General features: G+C 43.3%; 1 protein-coding gene across 1 annotated transcript in view; it reads right to left on the minus strand.

The window, feature by feature from the left end:
* Ctps1 (CTP synthase 1) overlaps positions 1–20,488 on the minus strand; it is a 29,557-nt gene extending 9,069 nt beyond the window's left edge. Inside the window, exons 1-10 of the mRNA XM_021199633.1 lie at positions 20,354–20,488; positions 17,259–17,436; positions 14,874–15,044; positions 12,277–12,377; positions 11,268–11,384; positions 8,515–8,598; positions 8,015–8,095; positions 6,003–6,154; positions 4,951–5,083; positions 627–715 (exon numbers count right to left, since the gene is read on the minus strand). Of these exons, the coding sequence (XP_021055292.1) occupies positions 627–715; positions 4,951–5,083; positions 6,003–6,154; positions 8,015–8,095; positions 8,515–8,598; positions 11,268–11,384; positions 12,277–12,377; positions 14,874–15,044; positions 17,259–17,424 (1,094 nt within the window). The 5' untranslated portion in view covers positions 17,425–17,436; positions 20,354–20,488. The remainder of the gene's footprint in view (positions 1–626; positions 716–4,950; positions 5,084–6,002; positions 6,155–8,014; positions 8,096–8,514; positions 8,599–11,267; positions 11,385–12,276; positions 12,378–14,873; positions 15,045–17,258; positions 17,437–20,353) is intronic.
* Positions 20,489–21,800: the final 1,312 nt, after the last annotated feature.

Here is a 21,800-nt window from a genome sequence, read left to right on the forward strand (position 1 = left end):
GGTGGCTCACAACCATCTCTAATGGAATCTGATGCCACTTTCTGGCTACAGTGTACTCATATGAAAGAAAGAAAGAAAGAAAGAAAGAAAGAAAGAAAGAAAGAAAGAAAGAAAGAAAGAAAGAAAGAAAGAAAGAAAGAAAGAAAGAAAGAAAGAAAGAAAACAGTAGTAGTAATAGCAGCAGCTACCAAAACTATTTATGAGATTCAACTGATGGCAACTCATCAAATAACCTGGATGAAAAAAATCTTTAAGCCACATGATGAGACTGCTCTTCCAGAGGTCCTGAGTTCAANTCCCANNAACCANATGGTGGCTCACAACCATCTATAATAGGATCCAATGCCCTCTTCCAGTGTGTCTGAAAACAGCTAGTGTACTCATATACATAAACTAAATAAAATCTTTTAAAAAATATATATATACATAGTAAGAATCATGAACATAATGAAAATGTTTTCCTCATATCCAACTATAATAGTGAGCTGCACTTTGTTTTATATAACTTATGCCATTTAGTAGGCAGTCTAATCGTTAAAGACATTTTACAAGCAATGACCTCCCTCAGCACTAAGCACAGGTCCAAGTTCATTGGCACAAGCACCACAACAGAGAAGGCTACTTACTGAGCACTGCAGAGCTTCTGCCATGCCTCATGGTAGCGCACAGGCTCTTCCTGCAGGGTACTTGGCTCCAGGTCTGTGGAATCGATGTACTAGTGCACCAAGGCAAGCAGAGAAACAGCAGCTTATTAATCCAACCATACTCTCAACTTTCAAGTAACATTATCAATGTTCCATCTCCCTTCATTTCAGTTTTAAAGTGACAACATAATTAAATTCTCCTTTCCAACTACTTAGCCTTTGATTCCAGTTCTACCCATTCCATTCAGGATGTTTAGATCTTCTTACAAGTAAGCCACTGGAGGAGATAAAAATGATACTCTACCCAGGCCACCAGAACTCCACTGGTTGGTTTGTCAGCTGGTTTTCATTTTGGGAGGTGGGGAGGAAAGGCTTCGAGTTTCTCTGGATGACTCTGGCTGTCCTGGAACTCACTTTGTAGACCAGGTTGGCCTCCCAAGTGCTGGGATTAAAGGTGTACACCACCACTGCCCGGCTCATTTTTTATTTTTATTTTTCTATCTGATTCAAAACATGACTTATGAACAATAAGATATAAGCATGTTAGAGAGGTTGGAGAGATGGCTCAGCAGTTTAGAGCACTGAGTACTCTTCCAGAGGACCTGAGTTCAAATCCCAGCAACCACATGGTGGCTCACAACCATTTGTAATGAGATATGTTGTCCTCTTCTGGTGTATCTGAAGACAGCTACAATGTACTTATATATAATAAATAAATCTTTAAAAAAAAAAATTTAAGAGTATTTGTCCAGTGTACCCTGTACCAGCTAGTTTTATATCAAGCTAGAGTCATCAGAAAGGAAGGGGCCTCAGTTGAGGAATGATTCCTTAAGATCAGGCTGTAGGGCTGGAGAGATGCCTCAGCAATTAAAGTGCACTCACTGGCTGCTCTTCCAGAGCTCCTGAGTTCAATTCCGAGCAACTATATGGTGGCTCGCAGCCATCTGTAATGGGATTCTGATGCTCTCTTCTGTGTGTCTGAGGACAACTGCAGTATACTCATACATTAAAAAAAAAGGGGGGGGGCTGGTGAGATGGCTCAGTGGGTAAGAGCACTCGACTGCTCTTCCGAAGGTCCTGAGTTCAAATCCCGGCAACCACATGGTGGCTCACAACCATCCGTAATGAGATCTGACTTCCCTCTTCTGGAGCTTCTGAAGACAGCTACAGTGTACTTACATGTAATAAATAAATAAAACAAACAAACAAAAAAAAAAATCGGGGGGCTGGTGAGATGGCTCAGTGGGTAAGAGCACTCGACTGCTCTTCCGAAGGTCCGGAGTTCANTGGTGGCTCATAACCATCTGTAACAAGATCTGACGCCCTCTTCTGGAGTGTCTGAAGATAGCTACAGTGTACTTACATATAATAAATAAATAAATCTAAAAAAACAAAAAAAACAAAAAACATTAAAAAAAAAAAAAAATCGGGCTATAGGCAAGTCTGTGGAGCATTTCCATGCTTGACATGATTGATGGGAGAAAGCAGAGCCCATTGTGGGTAGTGCTACCCCAGGACTGATGATCCTGGGTTCTATAGGATAAAGCAGGATGAACAAGCCAGTAACAGCACCCCTCCATAATTTCTGTATCAACTACTACCTCCAGGTGCCTTTCCTACTTGAGTTCCAGTCATGGCTTCCTTTGATAATGAACTGTGATATGGCAGGGTAGGCTGAATGAACACTTTCATCCCCAAGTTGCTTTGGTCATGGTGTCATCACAGCAATAATGAACCTGACTTAAGACATTATCTGGACCACATGAAGACAGAATGTACCCCACCCAGTCAAAGACATAATACTGTTATCCCAAAAGACCTTTTCAGCCTAGGGACAGCTGTTCCTGGCTTCTCAATTCTAGACAACCACAGGGCTGGTTGTGCCACCACAGACTGGACTTGCCTCTTCTACATACAACTCCATGTCTATTCTAGAACATGCCATCTGTAATGGGATCTGATGGCATGTAAATGGAGCCATGTAGCTATCTGTAGTCTTGAGCCTGGCTTCTTTTGTTCAGGCTGTCTGGTATCCACCCATGCTGCTGCACTAGATGTTTGCTTCTCTGTATCGCTGAATCAATTTCTACTGCATAAACACATCACACTCTACACACTGACCTGATACAGACATTTAGGTTGTTTCCAAACTTGAGGTGGGTATGCGTGTATCCATCTGTATAATAAAATCTTTTTTTGTGTTTTTTGCTTTGTTTTAGGTTTGGGTTTTTTGTTTTGTTGTTTCTTTAAACAAGGTCTCATATAGCCCACTTGTCTTATGTAGCTGAGAATGAACCTGAACTTCTGATCCTTTCTCTACCTCCCAAGTGCTGAAATTACAGGCATAGCACCATGCCCAGTTTTATGTGGTGCTGGGAATTGAATTCAGTCAACTGAGCTACCTCTTAAGCCCAAAACATTTCCATTTCTCTTGCATAAATACCTGAGTGCCACTCTACGTTTATAGGAAACTGTCAGACTGCATTCTAAAACAGTGCACCTTATCATGCCTTCCTGGCAGCAAAGCACAAAGACCCCTGTCCTCTCACTCACCTTACGGGTATGTGCTGCCAGCTCATTTGAATTCACTGGCAATTATTTCTATGAAAACCAAGTGCCAAGCATGTCTTCACAAGCATCTTATTTTACAATTTCCTTCCTTCCCTAGCCCTTTCCTTTTTGAGACAGGTCGCATATATTTGTATATATTCCAAGCTGGATTCAAACTCAAATCGAAGTATAACGTATTACTTATAATACAGATAACATAATTATAATAAGATATGAGCATTTTAGCAGTATTTGATTCTAATGCAATGAAGTTAAAGATGACCTTGAAGTTCTGATCCTATCTATCTCAATTGTTTGACCTAAAAACTACTCAGATTATATCTGGTTTATTTCTTGTAGTATTCTCTTAAAGTCTTTTGACTATTTTCTGCTACTGTTCCTAATCTCCCCTGTCTAATTGTTATTTCCCAAACCTCAGGGTAAAATCTACGCCGACCCAGTTCATGTCCTCACTACTACCTACACACCAGTTCATACTGAAGTCCCAAATATTCTTCATCCCCAAGCCCTTGTACAATCTTCCTTCCCTGTGCCTTCCCAACCCTTTCAACTTCAAGATGTTCCTTGAGAAGTCTACCCCTCTCATAGTCACTAAGGCAGCTGATCCTCTTTCCTAGGTGTTCTATGTCTGAGAGCCTCAGTATCCCTAAAAAGGCAGGACTTTTTATTCGTCTTTATTCTTCTCTCAACTTCCACCACTGAACATACGGTAGCCGAAAGCTAACCTCAAATAGATAAAATAATGAAAAGAACTAGCCCTCCCAACCCCCAAAAGGAGTCAAGGTAGTAAACTGGGATCTTCTATTTCTTAACCCATATACCACTCTATAGGAACCTATGTGCCAGCACACTCAATTATCATAGAACTATGTGGAGAAACAGGCGGGAAACCTTACCAACTGTGGGCACAGCTTCATGAGCCCCTGGGGACCAAGCTCCAACTCTCTTGTCCTCCATCTCCTGAAAAGCTGTAGCCAGTACAATAGCAACAAAAGCTCTAAAGGGACTGACAAGCTAACTTCTAAGGGCAATTAATACATCTAGCAGTTCCTAAATGGCAGACTCAACCTCAGCAGTTCCCAGTAAACCATGAGTTCTTAACCACAGGAGGAAGGGCTATCATTATCCTCTTTTAAAGGAAACTGAGGCATGAAGTTAAGATATCCAAGGTCACAGAGCACTTGGATGCCAAAGCCAGCACCACAAGCCTGTAGTCTTGCGTCCTTAACCATGGTATTTGCTAGAAGCCTGTACCGACATCCCATCAGAGCAGCTACTGGGAAAGGGATCTTAGGCAGTGCCCTCAGCTGTACATGGTACCTGTGTCCACCAGGCCCTCCCATTCCATACAGACTGACAGTCAGACCCGAGCACTAAGGCCTTTCTTTTCATTATTTCTGAAAGATATTCTTGGAGCCAACAGCAAATGTAAATCTTATCCCAAAAAGTGAATGCAAAGCTCCAAAAGCCATAAAGCAGTTAAGCTTGAGTCTCTGAGATCATTCAGTGGGAAAAGGCATTTGTCACCAATCCCAACAACCTAGTTTAATCCCTAAAACTGACACTGTGGAAGAAAAGAAGTGACTTCTACAAATTGTCTTCTCCATATGTATACCATGGTACACAAACACCCAAAATACCACATACACCCAAAAAAACCTCTTAAACATTTAAAACACATACATATACTGTCTCCACTTACTCCTTGGTTACACCTACACCCCCACTTCCTTACCTTGATCTCCAACTTGTGGTTAATAGCCAATGCAGAATGCTCTAGAGCTTTAATGACAGAGGCATACGAGTCTGAGAATTTGGTGTATTTGCCCACAAGAGCGATAGAGCAGGTCTCCAGCAAGCGATCATATCTAGCAAATAAAAATCAATACAGTTACTTGTAATGTCCATGGCATCAGGAGACTAAAATTACATGAAACAGGAAACATGCCTGAGAAGATGATAACCTGAGAGTACCACCTGAGTACTGTGCACAGGACAATAGAAATGACCCTCAGATCAACTGCGCTGCAGGCTTTGCAAACAAAGTGGGACTAGAGCTAATGAGATGGCTCAGTGGTTAAAAGCACTTGCCATACAAGTGTGAAGATCTGCGCTTTATCCCCAGAACCCATGGAAAGAAAAAAAAAAAGATCCCCACAAGTTGTCCTCTGACCTCCACAGACACTGTGGCATGCACACATTCAAGCACACAAACATAACCAAAATAAATAAATGTTATTTTTTTAAAAAGGCCATAGGGGGAGGGAGTGTTGAAAAATCCCTAAACAAACACCACCACCACAGTGATGTCCCAACTACAGTTGGGTTCACCCTGCTCTACACCATGAGACAACTCAGAGCTTCAGGACAAGATGGCAGCAGCCTACACCCGTTGAGCCCTTTTCTGTAGAATGAATGTAATGTTCCCAAACTCCACTTAGATAACAGAAACACAACAGGAGTGCTGAAGCCAAAGCCAGCATTCATAGGGGCTCTGGGAATATGTGTATCCCTCTGCCCCTGGGCTGCTAGTAGTGCTGTCGAGCTGCTGAGAGATAGTATTTTAATCTGAACTCTCTGCATTGAGGCCTGGGAAGAGGCCCCGCCTGGCCAGGCCTCCTCCTCTGTGCTGTGATCACATGGACTATAAAATCCTTATTAGCCTTCTGACCCTCTCTTCCTACCAAGCACCTTTTCTATTAGTAGTGCTAACACATTATTGCAGCATGATGGAACCCCTGCAAAAGATGAATTCATGTGTGCCCGACTGCATGTGAGGCGGCAAACCTGTCTGCCATCTCTTTCCATTTCATCAGCATTTTTCGTGACTGTCTCTCAATAGGAAGGTCAAGTCTCCGAAGAAAGTAGTCTACAACCCCTTGCTCTTCTAACAACAAGGGTACCCGGTAGATGGATGAAACATCATGAACACAGATCACCTATTATTAAAAAAAAAAAGAAAAGAAAAGAAAAGTGATTTAATAGGTGCTTAAATAAAAACAAGTAACTTTGGTTATAGCTATATGACCTTGGAGGTGGAGGGACACTTTAATTTGGAACAAAAAAGGTAATTTTCTAGAAAAAGATAAACTTCCAAAACTGATTCAAGAATAGAAAATAATTAGTGGCTAGGCTATTGTGAATACGAATGCAAAAATCCTTATAATAGAGCCAGATGGGATGGTACTTGCCTGTTATTCCTGCACTCAGGAGGCTAAGCTTAGGCTATCTCATAATACAAAATCGAAAGTATGCCCACAGAGGACCTGTTCCTGAATCCACAAATAAATCAGTGGTTCTCAAACTCATCTGTACAGAAGAACCTCTGAGGGAGTTTGTAAGAATCCTAAGCCTAGCCGGGCATGGTGGTGCACGCCTTTAATCCCAGCACTTGGGAGGCAGAGGCAGGCGAATTTCTGAGTTCGAGGCCAGCCTTGTCTACAGAGTGAGTTCCAGGACAGCCAGGGCTACAGAGAAACCCTGTCTCGAAACAAAAAAACAAAAACAAAACAAAAAGTACACTGGCTGTTCACCTAGAGCACCTTTGTTCAAGTCCCAGTAGCCACAAGATAGCTTGCAACCATCTGCAACTCGAATTCCAGATCCAGTGCCCTCTCCTGACCTCTACAGGTACCAGGCATGCATACTGTACAGAGATGTACACATGGTAACAAAGCACTCATACACATAAAATAAATTTAAAATAAAGTCTTAACACATTGACCAATGCCATAAGCTCTATTTATATCCACTAGTGTTTCCATAAATAAGCACCATACTTAGATATCACAGGATCTATTAACATTGCAGCAGACAAAAAAATATATGGGAGCCATAATATCCAGGACACCAGGTTGCAGAAACATAAAATGGATTACACATGCATGTGTATATACATATCAAGGGGCATAAGACATGTTCATGACCAGCATATCTTAGATATGCAAGCAACCCAGGAAGGGAAGTGATTAGTTCTGAGGGTTAAAGAGAATGTGGCAAAAGCTTTTTATTAAGAACCAAAGTAGGCAAACAGGAGACAGTTTAGCTTGGGACCCACATTTGGTTTGGGGTTATATACCTCCCCCCCTTTAATAATGTACTTACCAACCACATTCCTTTACTTGTACATATTATGCATATACACCCATCTTCAAACAATGCACCTAGCAGCCTCAGATTCCCTCAACCTCCAACCTGCACCAAGCTACACGTACTACCATCTCTGAATAGTGTAAATTTCCTTGCCAGTGAAATATCAAATTTAGACAGTTTGTAGTCAAGGAAACTCCCAACATATCTGGGTATGAAAGATAGAAGGGTTAATCTGGTCTGAACTGGCTTAGGGTATACAAGCTTAAGTAAGGGACATTCTCTAGCAATCTTTTTTTAGAGATCACCTATTTACCATGTATCACTGTGTAATTGGATTTGCACCAGAAGCACAAAAGCAAAGCAATGACTAGGTTGGGGGTATACACCTGTAATCTCAGGACTTGAAAGACTAAGAGTAGATAAGCATAAAGTCAAGCCTGGAATGAACCAAAAGTAAAAATACAGGCCTGAGATAGCTCAATGGTAGGAGAACTTGATGAGCATGCAAAAGGAATAAGGTGAAACCCTAGAGACATTCATGCCAAACAGCACAAAGACAAGGGATGGGAGAAGAGAGGAAAAGTATTAAGAACTAGGGGCAGTTTTCTGTCTCTTACCAATGACATAACAAGTCTTGAGAAGTAGTTTGTGGTCCTGGCTTTAGGCAAGAAGTAAAAAGCCATTTCCAGAGCTGAAATTTTACTTACTTGTTCAGGTTCCACATGGCAAAACATTGATATTTTCTCTTTCACAGATGTGTCAAGAGGATTTGAGCACCTGCACACCACCTAGCAATTAAGAAAACAAGAGACTCTGAGCAGAAAGAAGGGTCAAATTAGGGCTTTTTCACAACTGGAATTAAAATAGAGATGAAAACGTCAGCTCTAAGCACAGTGCACATGATCCACAAACACACCACTATCTGTTTTTTTCTCCAAAACTCCTACACCCCAAGGAGTATGACAGCAAAGGAGAAACGAGTGAACTACAGGAGCTAACCAACTGGTTTCCTCCTTCATGTTCTCGGGAGGAATGGAGGGCAGCAAGAAGCAAGACCCAGGAAGTCCACACAAACTCCAGCCCCACCCGATGCACTATTTTCTCCACCATCAAACACATACTGACAATCGTCCATCCTGCCATACAGGCCAAGAATTTAATTAGAATTGGGAGATGACACCAAAACAGAGGACTTAGGAAATCTTACTAAGTCTGGAGAAAGCCCGAGTCCTCTAAGTTCCCGAACACTGTTCTGGGTGGGTTTTGTCTTCTGTTCCCCCGTTGAACTTGGCTGTTTTACAAAAGGGGGGGAAAAAAGCAGTTCATTTCTCTAGGAAAATTCCTAGCATCACTTTTCTTTAAACCTCTGAATAATTCAGTTGTACACTTCAGCCTAGATTTTTATTGAAGTTACACATACATATGTTTTAGAGTCTATGGGGTTCAGCTTAACAGCCAGTATTACTTGGCCCTGTCCTCCTACTCCCCAAACCCTCCAAATAATGTCTCTGCTTATATCTGTATTTTGAGCACAATTGAACCAGGGCTCTGCCCATACTCAGGACAAGGATTGTCATTGAGCTAACCCCCATGTTAACTCAAGTCTTCTGCTGCGTTTCACTGCTACTTCTCAGCTCCTGTCTAAGGCATGCTTCTGTTGAGCTCTCTGTCCTGTATCATGACACCATCCTTTTCAGCTGTGTACACTTGTGTATGTAAAGACCTGTTCAGGAAAGTCGTGTGCCACATCTCTGTCTATATTAAAGTGTCTTTATTCTCTTCCCAAACTTAAGACAAATCTGCTAGGTTTATAGATCTCAGAAAGGACCTTCCCTTAGAACAGTGATTCTTAACCTGTGCCTTAAGACCTACTTATAGGGGTCACTTAAGACCATCAGAAAACAAATATTTACATTACGATTCCTAACAGTAACAAAACTAGTTAGAAAGTATAAACAAAATAATTTTATTGGGGTTACTATAACATAAGGAACTGAATTAAAGGGTTGCAGCACTAGAAAGGTTGAAACCCACTGCCTCAGAATGTTTTAATGCCATGGCTCCACTTTCTGCTGGCTCCTAGTTTTGCCATACTGTCATCTGATCTTTTTTTTCCTTAGAGCCTTGAGGCCTTCTGTTCCATTATTCCGTACTCTCCTAGCTAATAACCTTAGTGCTGATCATTTTAGCCCTAATATATAGTAAGCACTCAATGGGCTTTTTCAATCTGTATCTTGAAGTTTCCTTGTTCAGAACACAGGTCAGAAAACTCTGAAAAGAGTTTTAATAGTATTTTAGGTTTCAGCCTTGCGTACATTATGACACATTGTCTATCTCAAAATGCACTACTATTTTTTTTGAGTTTTGTGAATCATATGGCTTTTCATATATATATTCAACTCTGTTGTTTCAGCATAAGGCAGCCAAGATGACACATTCACAAAGGAATATGGCTCTATTCCCATAGCCAATCAGTAATTCTTGGCCCCCAGCCATGCCATGATAACCCGCTTCAGGCTACACTTCCCTCTTCCTTTTTTTTTTTCCCCTCGAGCAGGGTTTCTCTGTGTAGCCCTGGCTGTCCTGGAACTCACTCTGTAGACCAGGCTGGCCTCGAACTCAGAAATCCGCCTGCCTCTGCCTCCCGAGTGCTGGGATTAATCCCTCTTCCTTTCTTTGTTGTAAATTTTCAGGATATCCTTTTATATATAACACATCTGAACCAATCTTCTAATGTTTTTACCTCTTCTCTCATATTTTCTGTCTCTGCCCTTCTTTCTGGGTATTCCTTAAATCTCCATCCTTCATACTTTCATCTTTGTTTACCCAATTCTTAACTTCAATTCTGTCTCATGTTCATGTCTTACGGTATCTAATTCCTGCTGAGCACATGCAGTCACTGGCTGCTGACTCTTTTTTTTTTTAAAGATTTATTTATTGATCATTATTATATCTAAGTACACTGTAGCTATCTTCAGACACACCAGAAGAGGGTGTCAGATCTTGTTACAGATGGTTGTGAGCCACCATGTGGTTGCTGGGGTTTGAACTCAGGACCTTCGGAATAGCAGTCGGTGCTCTTAGCTACTGAGCCATCTCTCCAGCCCCATGGCTGCTGACTCTTAAGCAAACTACAAGTTCCCTATAAGTGACAGGCTGGTGACTGGTGAGTCTTAGGGTAAGTGTCTTCTCCTAGGCTAGTCATATATAGGTCTCAGATTTCCCATGTGGAGGGGCCCGCTCTGGCTCTGAAGACTCTGGAAACCAGCAGGTAGAAGTCAGCAAGGCATCTTCTCAGCAACACAGCATGTTTATGGTCAGCATCACTGCTCTCAACTGTCCATAGTGTCTGCCTGTCAGGAAACCCTTCCCAGGGCTATCTTATGGCAAGAAAGAATCACAGATGCCGGAATGAGCACATAAACAAATTAGTTAAGTAGTTCACCTCTTCTAAAGCAACAGTTACGGTGAGCCCTTATTCATTCATATCTATTCCCACAAGAGCCTGAAAGCCTCCCACTGCCTATCCTGAGCCTTTGGAGAGTCCACGAGAAAAAGGGTAACTTCTCAACATCTTCTGCTACAAGACTGCTCCTTCAGCAGCTTTCTGAATTCCTTACTTTTATTACCACCAATTCTTCTCCACACCATCTATCTTTTTTGAATTTCTGTCTTTAAATATTATTTTACTTTGACAGATAGTAAAGATAAGCATACAAGTTCAATCTACCACCTTTAATTTTAACTGTCCTGTTTCATTTTTTATGTTTTCCATTTGATCTTTCATATCATAGACTGGCAAGAAGGCTCAGCAGGTATGAGCATGTATGGCCTCCACCCACCAACACACACACCAAATAAGTAAATAGAATGTGATTGTAATAGACTCACAGAAGTTCTTTATTTCCTATTTCCAGCACCTTCAGTGTTGAAAGCTTAGAGTCAAACTATATGCCTTACCTGAGGAACCAGACTGACATGGATATTACAAAAGTTTTCCCTCTTGACCTTGAACTGGAACTGTCGGAAGGCCTCAATGAAGGGCATGCTTTCAATGTCTCCCACTGTGCCACCAAGCTGAAAAGACACAGCATCTCAGAAGTTAACATGGACTCTCTAACATGTGCTGGCCAGTGGCCAGTTACAGTGTGACTTCAAACGCCTAGTAGCCCTCAATTCAGTGGCCAGTTACAGTGTGACTTCAAACGCCTAGTAGCCCTGCAGAAGTCAGTCTTCAGACACTGCTTTGTGCTCAAAAGTGAGGCTGTTAGAATCTCTTGATTACCCCAAGAATATTGCAGATATTGCCACAGCATTTTGGGAAAATGGTCAGGTTTTAAAGGTACCAGGAGCTAGGCACACCTTTAATCCTAGCACTTGAGAGGCTGAGGCAGACAGAATTCTGTTCAAAGCCAGCCTGGTCTACAGAGCTAGTTCTAGGACAGTCAAGGCTACACAGAAACCCTGTCTTAAACCCCCCTCACCCCCAAAAAACTGTACCAGGAACTAAACTGTAATTCTTAGGTACCTTTAATTCACTTGAGAGCCACAAAGGATAGAGTGAAACCTAGATGTATCTCCTTAAGTATAAATAACTTTTCTAATAAAAACTACCAGTTATAGCAAAACTGCTGGGACTTGTGAACTCCAGTCCTGGAATGACAGTAGAACAGATACAAAGCAAAGGACAGTAACAGGGTAAATTCTGCCAGAAGCAAGCAAAGGGCAGCCAACATCAAGGGAGGGATAGAAATGTGTCCTGCCACTACGAGTCAAGCATTAGATCATCCAGCACACACAGAAGGGAGTACCCGTGGAGACAGCACTGCTTCCCCTGAGCTCCATTCCACCTGCTGCTGCACACTGCATGGACAGGAATGAAAGGGTGGGATTTCACTGGGCATAGTCCTACTGGTGGCTAAGGAGAGGAATGACTGAATTAGTTCACAGAGACAGGAATCATACAAACCTCAATAACACACACTTGAGGTTCTAATCCATCTTCGTCTACAGGTATTAATGCCTGTCTCATCACCCACTCTTGGATTGCATCAGTGATGTGAGGGACAACTGAAAAAGAGAAAAGAAACCTGTGACTTGCACTTGCTGTCAATCAGCATTTATGAAGGTAAATACATTCACTGATAAAATGAAATACTTTTCTGCCTGGATGAACAAATAATGGGGTACTTTTTTTGTCTAAACAAGAAATATAATCCTATAATCACTTTTGAAGTACCTTTAAATGACTCAATAAATCTTTGGGCTCACATTTCCCTAGGTCTCCTTTCCAAATTGTTGCTAGAAGTCAGTGAAAAGAATGAGTGGCTCCCTACTCTCTTCTCTCTGCTGCTTCTCTCCCCACCCCCGAGCCCCATGGTGACTTCCCTGGCCTCAGTCCTTGGGACTAGTGAATTCACCCGAGAGCAGCTTCCCAATAAACCTGTCTTCAATATAGCCTTTTAAAAAATAAAATAAAGAGTGGCTCCCTAAGGACCTCAGAACACCTACCTTATGCAGCCTACTCTCCTGGCCACACATGGACACAAAACCATGTGACCACCCCTACTGCTCCTAGCTGAGGCTGCAGTGGGTACATCACACAGTGGTTTTCCAGGAGCAATCAGTCTACCAGAACCCTGTGCCATTTGATTCCAGTTTACCAAAGTATAGACACTCTACTGCAAGAGACATAACAACACAGCAGAGTATGAAAGCACAGCATCTAGGATGAAGTCTCAGTTCACCGCGCACTAGATGTGGCTCACTGATTTAATATAATAAAAAGTTTCCTCTATTTGTCAGCTTGGTGTCTCCATCTATCAAGTAGCAATAACTGCTATCTCTACTTGTGAGAATGTCTTTACAGCTGCATATCCAGGGATCAGTAATAACCAGCTACTATGGGACACTTTAGAATCAGTTGTTGAACTCAAGAATATAAGTCCCTAAAGTACACGGGTAACTGCTGGAAATAATCTGGGGTTAGAAGCAGTGCTAATGAGCAGCCAAGTGATCTATAAACACTAATCAGAACTCACCATTCCACATTTAAACTCTAGTACTCAATGAAAGCATCACAAGATCCACGAGTGACTGCTCCGTTGCTCCAGACTGTAGTGTCTCAGCCATAGCAGCCTCCCTCTAACCCTTGCCCAAAGACCCCAGTGGTTTGAGGCCTGTGTACCTGTGCCTCCCTCTTCACTCTTCTTAACTGGCTCCTAAGCTCAAGCTCTCTCCTGGAGCCCCAAGGCACCTGACTAAAGTGGCTTTCCCAGTCACAATTTCTGGCCCTACTCTTTACTTCCAACACACATGCTATCAGAGATCTCATGTGATTTGTTTTCTGCCTGTCCCATGGCCAATTAACATGAAGATAGTGAACTCAATAATCTCTTCATCACATATACTGAGCTGGACCAGTAAGGGTCTGACCACAGTTAAATCAGTAAAGATTTCTTGATAATGAACAGACAAACAAGTACACCAGAACCAGCAAATGCATGTCTGACATAACCTTAATTCACTATAGTCCCTTCCACGTGTCAGAAAGGTGAAGCACCATGCCAGGTGGTAGTGGCACACACCTTTAATCCCACCCAGCACTTGGGAGGTAGAAGCAGGTAGATTTCTGAGTTCAAGGCCAGCCTGTTATACAGAGTGAGTTCTGGGACAGCCAGGGTATACAGAGAAACACTGTCTTGAAAAACCAAAAAAAGAAAGGAAAAAAAAAAAAGAAATTATAAAAGAAAAAGAAAAAAAGGTGTAGCAGCATCATACTGATTCGGTCCCTTAACTCAAGTAGCAGCTCAAGTAGCAGAAGCCTTGGCCACCTCCATTTTACAGAAAAGTTGTTCATAGGGCTAGTAAATAACAGAGTTAAGCCCCAAATTAACAAATAATTAAGCCTTGATCTGGCAAAGGCAGCCCCATGCAAGAACCAGGTGTCAGGCTGAACCTTAGCTCTCAGTGCAGCCAAGGCAAAAATCAAATGCAAATCTGTTCTTATAACTCAGAGGAAAGCAATGGCCCTAACTGGCATATTGTCATTCCACTAGACCAATGGTGTCCCAATGCCACCTTTTCAAATGAAAACATTTTTCCCAAATGACTACTTATAGGAAATCTCAGAACAGTCAACAGATGTCAGCTGTGCTGGTGAAAGCTCAAGAGGGCCCCAAGAGCCTACTTCTCAGACTCCACCAGCCCACATGACACAGAAAGCCAACATATGCAATGGAAGCTCATTTCCTCCTCACTTACACAGCCACTTGGCATTAGGCCCCAATCAAGCTGCCTTCACTACCCAGCATGTAAAAGTAATAGCTCGCTGGACTCCAATCATACCACTATGCTAGACTAACACTACCAATGCCATTACTACAACAACAGCTTTCTCACATATTTTTTGAGTGAACAACCATACAATTCTGAATTTTCAGCTGAAAGGATATTTTGGTAATAATACCTTGACAAAATAGTGAAATCATATAAAAGTAAGTTTTTGAACTAAAAAGAAATTAAATTGGCTAATAACTTATGTCTTAAAGGTAAATCCAGTCTTACCCTGAACAGTCTTCCCTAAGTAATCTCCTTTGCGCTCCTTGTTAATGACATACTGGTATATCTTCCCTGTGGTCAGATTATTGTCCTTGGTGAGACGGATATCAAGGAATCGCTCATAATTTCCCAAGTCAAGGTCAACTTCTCCACCATCATCCAGCACAAAGACTTCTCCTGCAGTGAAGAGTGAACATGTTCAAGGAAATGAAAAACACATTTGCCATGGCGCAATTTCAATCTTGAAATATAAACACTCAGAACAAAGCCTGTATAATCTGATTACAAAACAAGGACATCATTTCTAGAAAATTAAATATGTCATAAAAAGAAAAATTAGGGGCTGGTGAGATGGCTCAGTGGGTAAGAGCACCCGACTGTTCTTCCGAAGGTCCAGAGTTCAAATCCCAGCAACCACATGGTGGCTCATAGCCATCCGTAACAAGATCTGATGCCCTCTTCTGGAGTGTCTGAAGATAGCTACAGTGTACTTACATATAATAAATAAATAAATCTAAAAAAAAAAAAAGAAAAGAAAAGAAAAATTAGCAATTCTCCAAAAGATGAAGCTTTCAGCCTGAACTCACTCTCTATCGGGAATAGTTAAACAGCATGGAATGGAGGGCAAGGCCAGCCATGAAGGCTGTGAATGAAGGGACTTTACAGTAATATAGCATCTTGAGCAAAACACCTACTCGAGCAGAAAATGTGCAAGAATAGAAATGGGACATTTTGAAATCCCTAAACATATACAGAAAAAGGTGGTATTGAATTTACAAGCCAGCCCAAGCTACACTTTAGTTCTGAGTAGTTATTCAATAGCCCAAGTTGCTCCATCCTTTGTTTAACATTTACTCTTTATAACTGACTAGTGGAAATACTACCTAGAATGACTCACTCCTACCACCAACATAGAGGACAAGCTCAAAAACAGGGAAAGAAACAGTCTTATATCACCCTTTTAGAAAAGGAACCCATCCACTGCTCAAGAACTTTATATAAAATCCCTACAAAAGCAGTATCTATTTATCTAACTCTATCTATAGGGATAAAAAATACAGAGAGAGAGAGAGAGAGAGAGAGAGAGAGATTGAGATTGCTAGCATACACAAAGCCCTAGGTTCAATCCCCTAGAAATGAGAGAATAATAACAACAAAATCCCTTTAGTATACGGATCTTCTAATGCTACTCACTACTAGTCGTAGTATATATCCTTACAGATTTTTACTTCAAAACCAGAAAACAAATGTATAGAACTTTAAAACTTGAAGACATGGGGACTTAAGAGTTCTATTGTTTTATGACAGCGTCCTGCTATAGTAGCCCAAGGTGGTCTTTGAACTCACTTTGGAGCCCAGGTTAGCCTTGAGCTCACTATGTAGTTAGTCAAGGCTGGCCTCCGTCTCCTAATGCTAACTAAGATTACTACTATAGGACTGCCACCAGACTCAGCTTTAAGTAAGGTTTGTTTCAACATTGCTTCTCCAACTTTAAACAATCACTCATCACACCACAAATAAGAATTCACAGCCACAAAGTGCACCCAGGAAGCAGAGACAGGCAGATCTCTGTGAGTTCATGGTCAGCCTGGTCTAAAGAGCTAGTTCTAGGGCATCCAAGGCCACACGAAAGAAACCCCATCTCGCTGGGTGTGGTGGCCCACGCCTTTGATCCCAGCACTTGGGAGGCAGAGGCAGGCGAATTTCTGAGTTCAAGGTCAGACTGGTCTACAGAGTGAGTTCCAGGACAGCCAGGGCCACATAAGAGGAAACCCTGTCTCAAAAAAGAAACCCTATCTCAAAAATCAAAAAGAGAAAGAAAAAAAGATTTCAATAACAAAGTAAAATGCTATCTTCCACCCTTCTTTATGGGTTCAACTTCATTCACTCACTTCAAAATATCCTCATTATTAATATAATCAACTCCAGTAGGAAAACAAGAATCCCAAGCTTACCTACTCTTCAAGACCAGCATCTACTTGTTTCTACAAAATGGCCCTATTTGAAAGACACTTGTCATGACAGGGCCAAAACCCAGTCTCTTACAGCTTTTACTTACCCATGCAATTTCTACAGACTGGGAATACAAAGCAGCATATTCTATCTTCTCAAATGTTTCATTTTTCAAGGGAATAAAAAATTTTATTCAGCTGCCACCACCCCATCTCGCTCCCATATTTCACATGTATCATAGAAACTCTTGGGTAATCTATTAAGATACCAGCTTCCTCTTAATCCGAGAGAGAAAAAGCATCATTCTGTTGCACTAAGGATCATTCTATAAGGCAAGAAATGGAAGCTATACAAGATGTATACCTCACGCCCCAAAGCTAGCATGTTCTCCCGGGCACATTACTATTTAAATGAGGAAAAAAAAAAAGAAGTTCTTACCATGTTCATAAGGAGAGAATGTTCCTGCATCAATGTTAATATAGGGGTCAATTTTAATTGATGTTACATGTAAGCCACATGATTTAAGTATTGTGCCCACACTGCTGGCGATGACTCCTTTTCCAATTCCTGATATAACACCACCAGTAACTAGAATGTACTTCATTTTTCTTTTAACCTGGACGGAAATTTTATATATAAATATACACATTTATATACATATATCTTACAAATAAAACTTTGTAGCTTAAAAGGAAACAAAAACCAAACCAAACCAAACCAAACAAACAAAAAAACTTTGTAGCTTATTCAAGATTGTGATTTTTTTCCCCCCCACACAGGGTAAATATTGAGACACTTGCCTGGTATGGGAGAGTGGGGGAATCACAATCTTGAATGAGCATTCAAATTCTCCTTGAAAATTTGCTATCACACAGAGAAAACTAAGTTCTGGAAGACTGACCAACAGAAAAGAACTGTTGAGCCTTTAAATGAAGTATAAAAAAAACCTCCAGTTCCTTCAATTACATGTAGTTCTCATCTGTACTTTAATAAGTTGTTTCTTGGGAGCAGTCTCTCCCAGGTATGCCCTATGGAAATGATACAGGTTGCAGGAAATGGAACTTGTGAAATAACCCAGTCAGAAGCACACACTGAATAGAGAACATGACATTAAACTCAAACCCAGAGGGTAATAAAGTAGGGGCAGGGAGTAAAAGAAACATGAGACAAGTAGAGTGGATACAAGACCAGCAGAGTTGAATGTTGAGTGAAAACAGCATCAACAAGCAATGACATAGTGACATGTCAAAAGATTTGTCCCCAGTTCCCAGCTTCAGAGGCCACCAATTGGTCAGCAAACCCAAATGTGACCAAAAAGAGAAAATGCCGCCACCAAGCATCAAGAAATGCTTGCTTTAGCACAGAAGACACTTTCCTCCTCTAAAAACCCTGTGTGAAGCCAAATTAAAACAAAATAAGCTAAGGAACAAAGAAAGGGGAATTCTGCAGGACACATTTCCCAGCTCCACTCCTCCCAGGAACAAGAATGAACATACTTGGCAAGGAAATCATAATGCTTGAAATACCTTTCCCCTTAAACAGTAAGGAATGTTATCCTTTTTCTACCCTCTGCGCAGTCGTTTCAAAAGTTTATTTCTGCAAAATACAACTGTGTTTTCCAGAAAGGTTTTGACAGAATATAGTACTCCATTCCTGTAAAGAAAGGGGCACTTGGAAAAAGAAGGGAGGGTTGCCCCAAGTTCAAAGACACCCTGGCTGGGTGGTAGTGGCACATACCTTTAATCCCAGCACTTGGGAGGCAGAGACAGGCAGATTTCTGAGTTCGAGGCCAGCCTGGTTTACAAAGACTATACAGAGAAACCCTGTCTCAAAAAAACAAAAACCAAACAAAACAAAGACACCCTGATCTACATAGATATGGAGATCCTATTTCAAAGAGGGGAAGGTGACTTTATGGGCAGAAAAAAAAAAAAAAATCAAAAGAAATAATGACTAGTCTTTAACCCAAGACCTTCAGGAAGGTTTAGTATGCTAACGCGGATTGTGAACCCCAAAAGGGTAGACAATACCCTTGAGAGAAAAACTGTCACCTCATAATTATATGGTTCCTTCTTACTAATGCATTTATCAAACTTGGCTATATTTTAGTATTTTAGATATGCCCTAACCTGGCATCCTGGCATACCTTAAAGACTACAGCCTAGACTTACTGAGTCAATTTCTGATGTTCCTACAGATTCCTCAGTTCAGAACAGGCTGTCTCTCTCTGTCTCTCTCTGTCTCTCTGTCTCTCTCTCTCTCTCTCTCTCTCTCTCTCTCTCTCTCTCTCTCTCTCTCTCTCTGTATGTGTGTGGGGGGATGGGGGGAGGGGGGAGAGAGATTGATTAGATAGATTCTGGCCGTCTCCCAGAGTGACTGGCAAAAAAATATTCCAAAAGCCACAAAGAGCCAGTTGGAGAGGACCCATTCCCTAACATTTACAAACTGCCTATTATGGGAGAGCTACTCACATGCTGGGGGCACCACAACTTAAAGTCAAATTTGGGTCCAAACTTAAGTGTCCCCGGGAGAGATGACCTGGACTGAGGGAGGATCCAGGAGCTCCTTTTGAAAACCTGCCTTGTTATGGGTCCGAAAGGCTGACTGACTGAAATGAGCTAAGAACCAAAGCGTGAACAAGCAGGTAAGCCCACAGGATGCACCAAGAAAAGATTAGGGCAAAGGGATAGCCAGGGGCCAATTCATGGGCAAAGTTGAATGTCCACGCTGCACTTTTTTTCTGAAGATGACAAGACACAAAAGGTTTTTCAAGTACAGGAGCTATAATACAGAGCAAGGGGCACCAGAGAAATTCACGAATGAAAAACTTGAAAGCTTTTGTTAAAAAGAAAAAGAAAACTGAAGTCGGTGGAAATCAGGCTCGGGATCCACCGCTGAGATCTAAATCTAGCCCCGAGGCGTCTGATGCCCGGGTTCGCACCGCCGTAAAAAGTGGGACGAGAACCACAGCAGCACCCACCCGCGTCACCAGGCTGCTGAGGATTTAAAATAATGAGTGTGGACGTAAGGCAGCCACGCTGACGTAGTGGACTCAAGAACGCCAGCATCTCCGCGCTGGGCTGGAAAGAGCGACAGCAGCCGGGCAGCCTGGGCCGTGAGGCCCAGCGAACCTACAAGCCCCTTCCTCCCGCGCGCCGGGGAGCGCCGGGAAGATCCCGAGGCCGCCAGTCGGGCCCCATCACAGGCTGGGGCTCTGGGAGACCCCTCCGCGGCGGTACTCGGCGTTCTCCACCTCACCAAGCCCGGCTGCCCGCGCCGCCCGACTCGGCCCCTTTCCTCAGCCGGGCCACGCGGCCCGCGCGCGGGAGCCGGCAGCTCGCGTTCCGGGACTGCCCGCCCCACTCCCGTTAGAGATGCAGCCCATTGGGCAGAACGCCGGGCCAGCTCTCCCCTGATTGGCGAGAAGAGGCATTTATCGCCCCGGCGGCGTGGCCGTCCGCGCCGGGCTCTGTCGGCGCCACAGGCTCCTGCACCCGGGAGCCGTTCCTCCGGGATCCCTCAAGTCAGCCTACCTGAGGCCGGCTTCGGAGTCTCGTGTCAGCCACAGCAAGGCCGGCGCGCGCGCGGTGAGCCTCGGGCAGCCAGTGCTCGGCCGGGCCGCATGCGCCAGCCGTCTTTCTGAGAGGCGGGCTCTAGGCGGTGCGCACGCAGAGGGCGGGGAGAGGCGGGCCCAGGGGAGGGTGGGGCTAGGGCGCGCATGCGCGGGACGCCTCGCCGCGGCTTGTTGAGTGGCTGCTGCGGGCGGGTCTCGGGAGTAGTGGGTTCCGTGGGCTTCCTCGCCCGAGGTAGAGAGGCTGCTGGTGACTCGCATCTAACCGGAACCCTGAGGGCTTCGCCTCGTCCCGCAGTAGCCGATGGACAGGCTGCGGGCCAAAGCATCTCGTGGTCTCGCCCCGCACCGCCTTCTCCCGGTGCCTGCTTGTCTCCCTCTTAGGCCGGGCCGCTTGGCTTCACGTCCTAGCCTGCTGCCTTTCCACACAACGCGCCCTGACGGTACCTGCATTTGAACAACGGTCGCGAGCCTAGTTCCATCCGGCACTAAATGTAGAGAGGCGAACGAGCCCACTTCTAACAAGTCATGGGGATTTTCACCGACGATTGGGACTTGGGGAGTTAGTGGCCAGCGGGTTATGAACACGGATGTGGGATGGGGTCAGAAGCAGAACCGTTTACTGGCAAGGAAGGGAGGGAGGAATAGAAACTGAGGCAGAAGAAACAGTCTGCGCACATTCCAGGCGAGGTCCAGAAGAGCCTTGCAGAGTGAACAGTGCAGCCTGGAGAGGTTGGAAGGGCAGCTCCATGAAAAGCATTATAGGCAAAAGGTTTTCAGTTTCCCTGAGGAGAGTGGGAAGCTCTAGAAACTTATAAGGTGATGATTTTGTCTTTTGAATAGTACATAAATCCATGTGAGTTTTTAATACCCTCCACCCTGCAAATACTACACAAAGGTTTCCTGAGGAAGTACCTTGTACCTTGAACTCCACCCAAGAGGTTTGTTTCCTTCCATTGGGAGCAATTTACTGCTTTTTTTTTTCCTGTCTTTGCTGAAAGAGTTAAAGAAAAGGTATGCTTCCCATGACCATACTGGTTTTTCAGGAAAATGACTCAAACAAGTGGAATTCCAAGAAACCACTTAGGAGACTTGTAGGGGCTGCTCTCTCTCCCAACCCACAGCATGCTCTGAGTCTGCCAGAATACCCAAACTGCTCTGCTCCAAGAAGCTTCAGTGAGAGATACAAAACTGAACTCCTCACCCAGTCGCTCTTCTGGGGGACCCCTTCACTCCCCTCCACTCTCCCATATTATCTCCACTGATGGTCTTGCATTCCATTTCACCAAGGAAATGGAAGCCAACAAGAGAACTTCTGTGTCTACCAGCCTGCTTTCATGTGTGCAGGCAGCACTGACTTTCATCCTGGTACTTCAGACAAGTGGCTACAGTGGAGAGGGCAGCCCCCT

Source organism: Mus pahari, chromosome 6 (assembly GCF_900095145.1).
Source record: "Mus pahari chromosome 6, PAHARI_EIJ_v1.1, whole genome shotgun sequence".
Taxonomy (NCBI): Eukaryota; Metazoa; Chordata; class Mammalia; order Rodentia; family Muridae; genus Mus; species Mus pahari.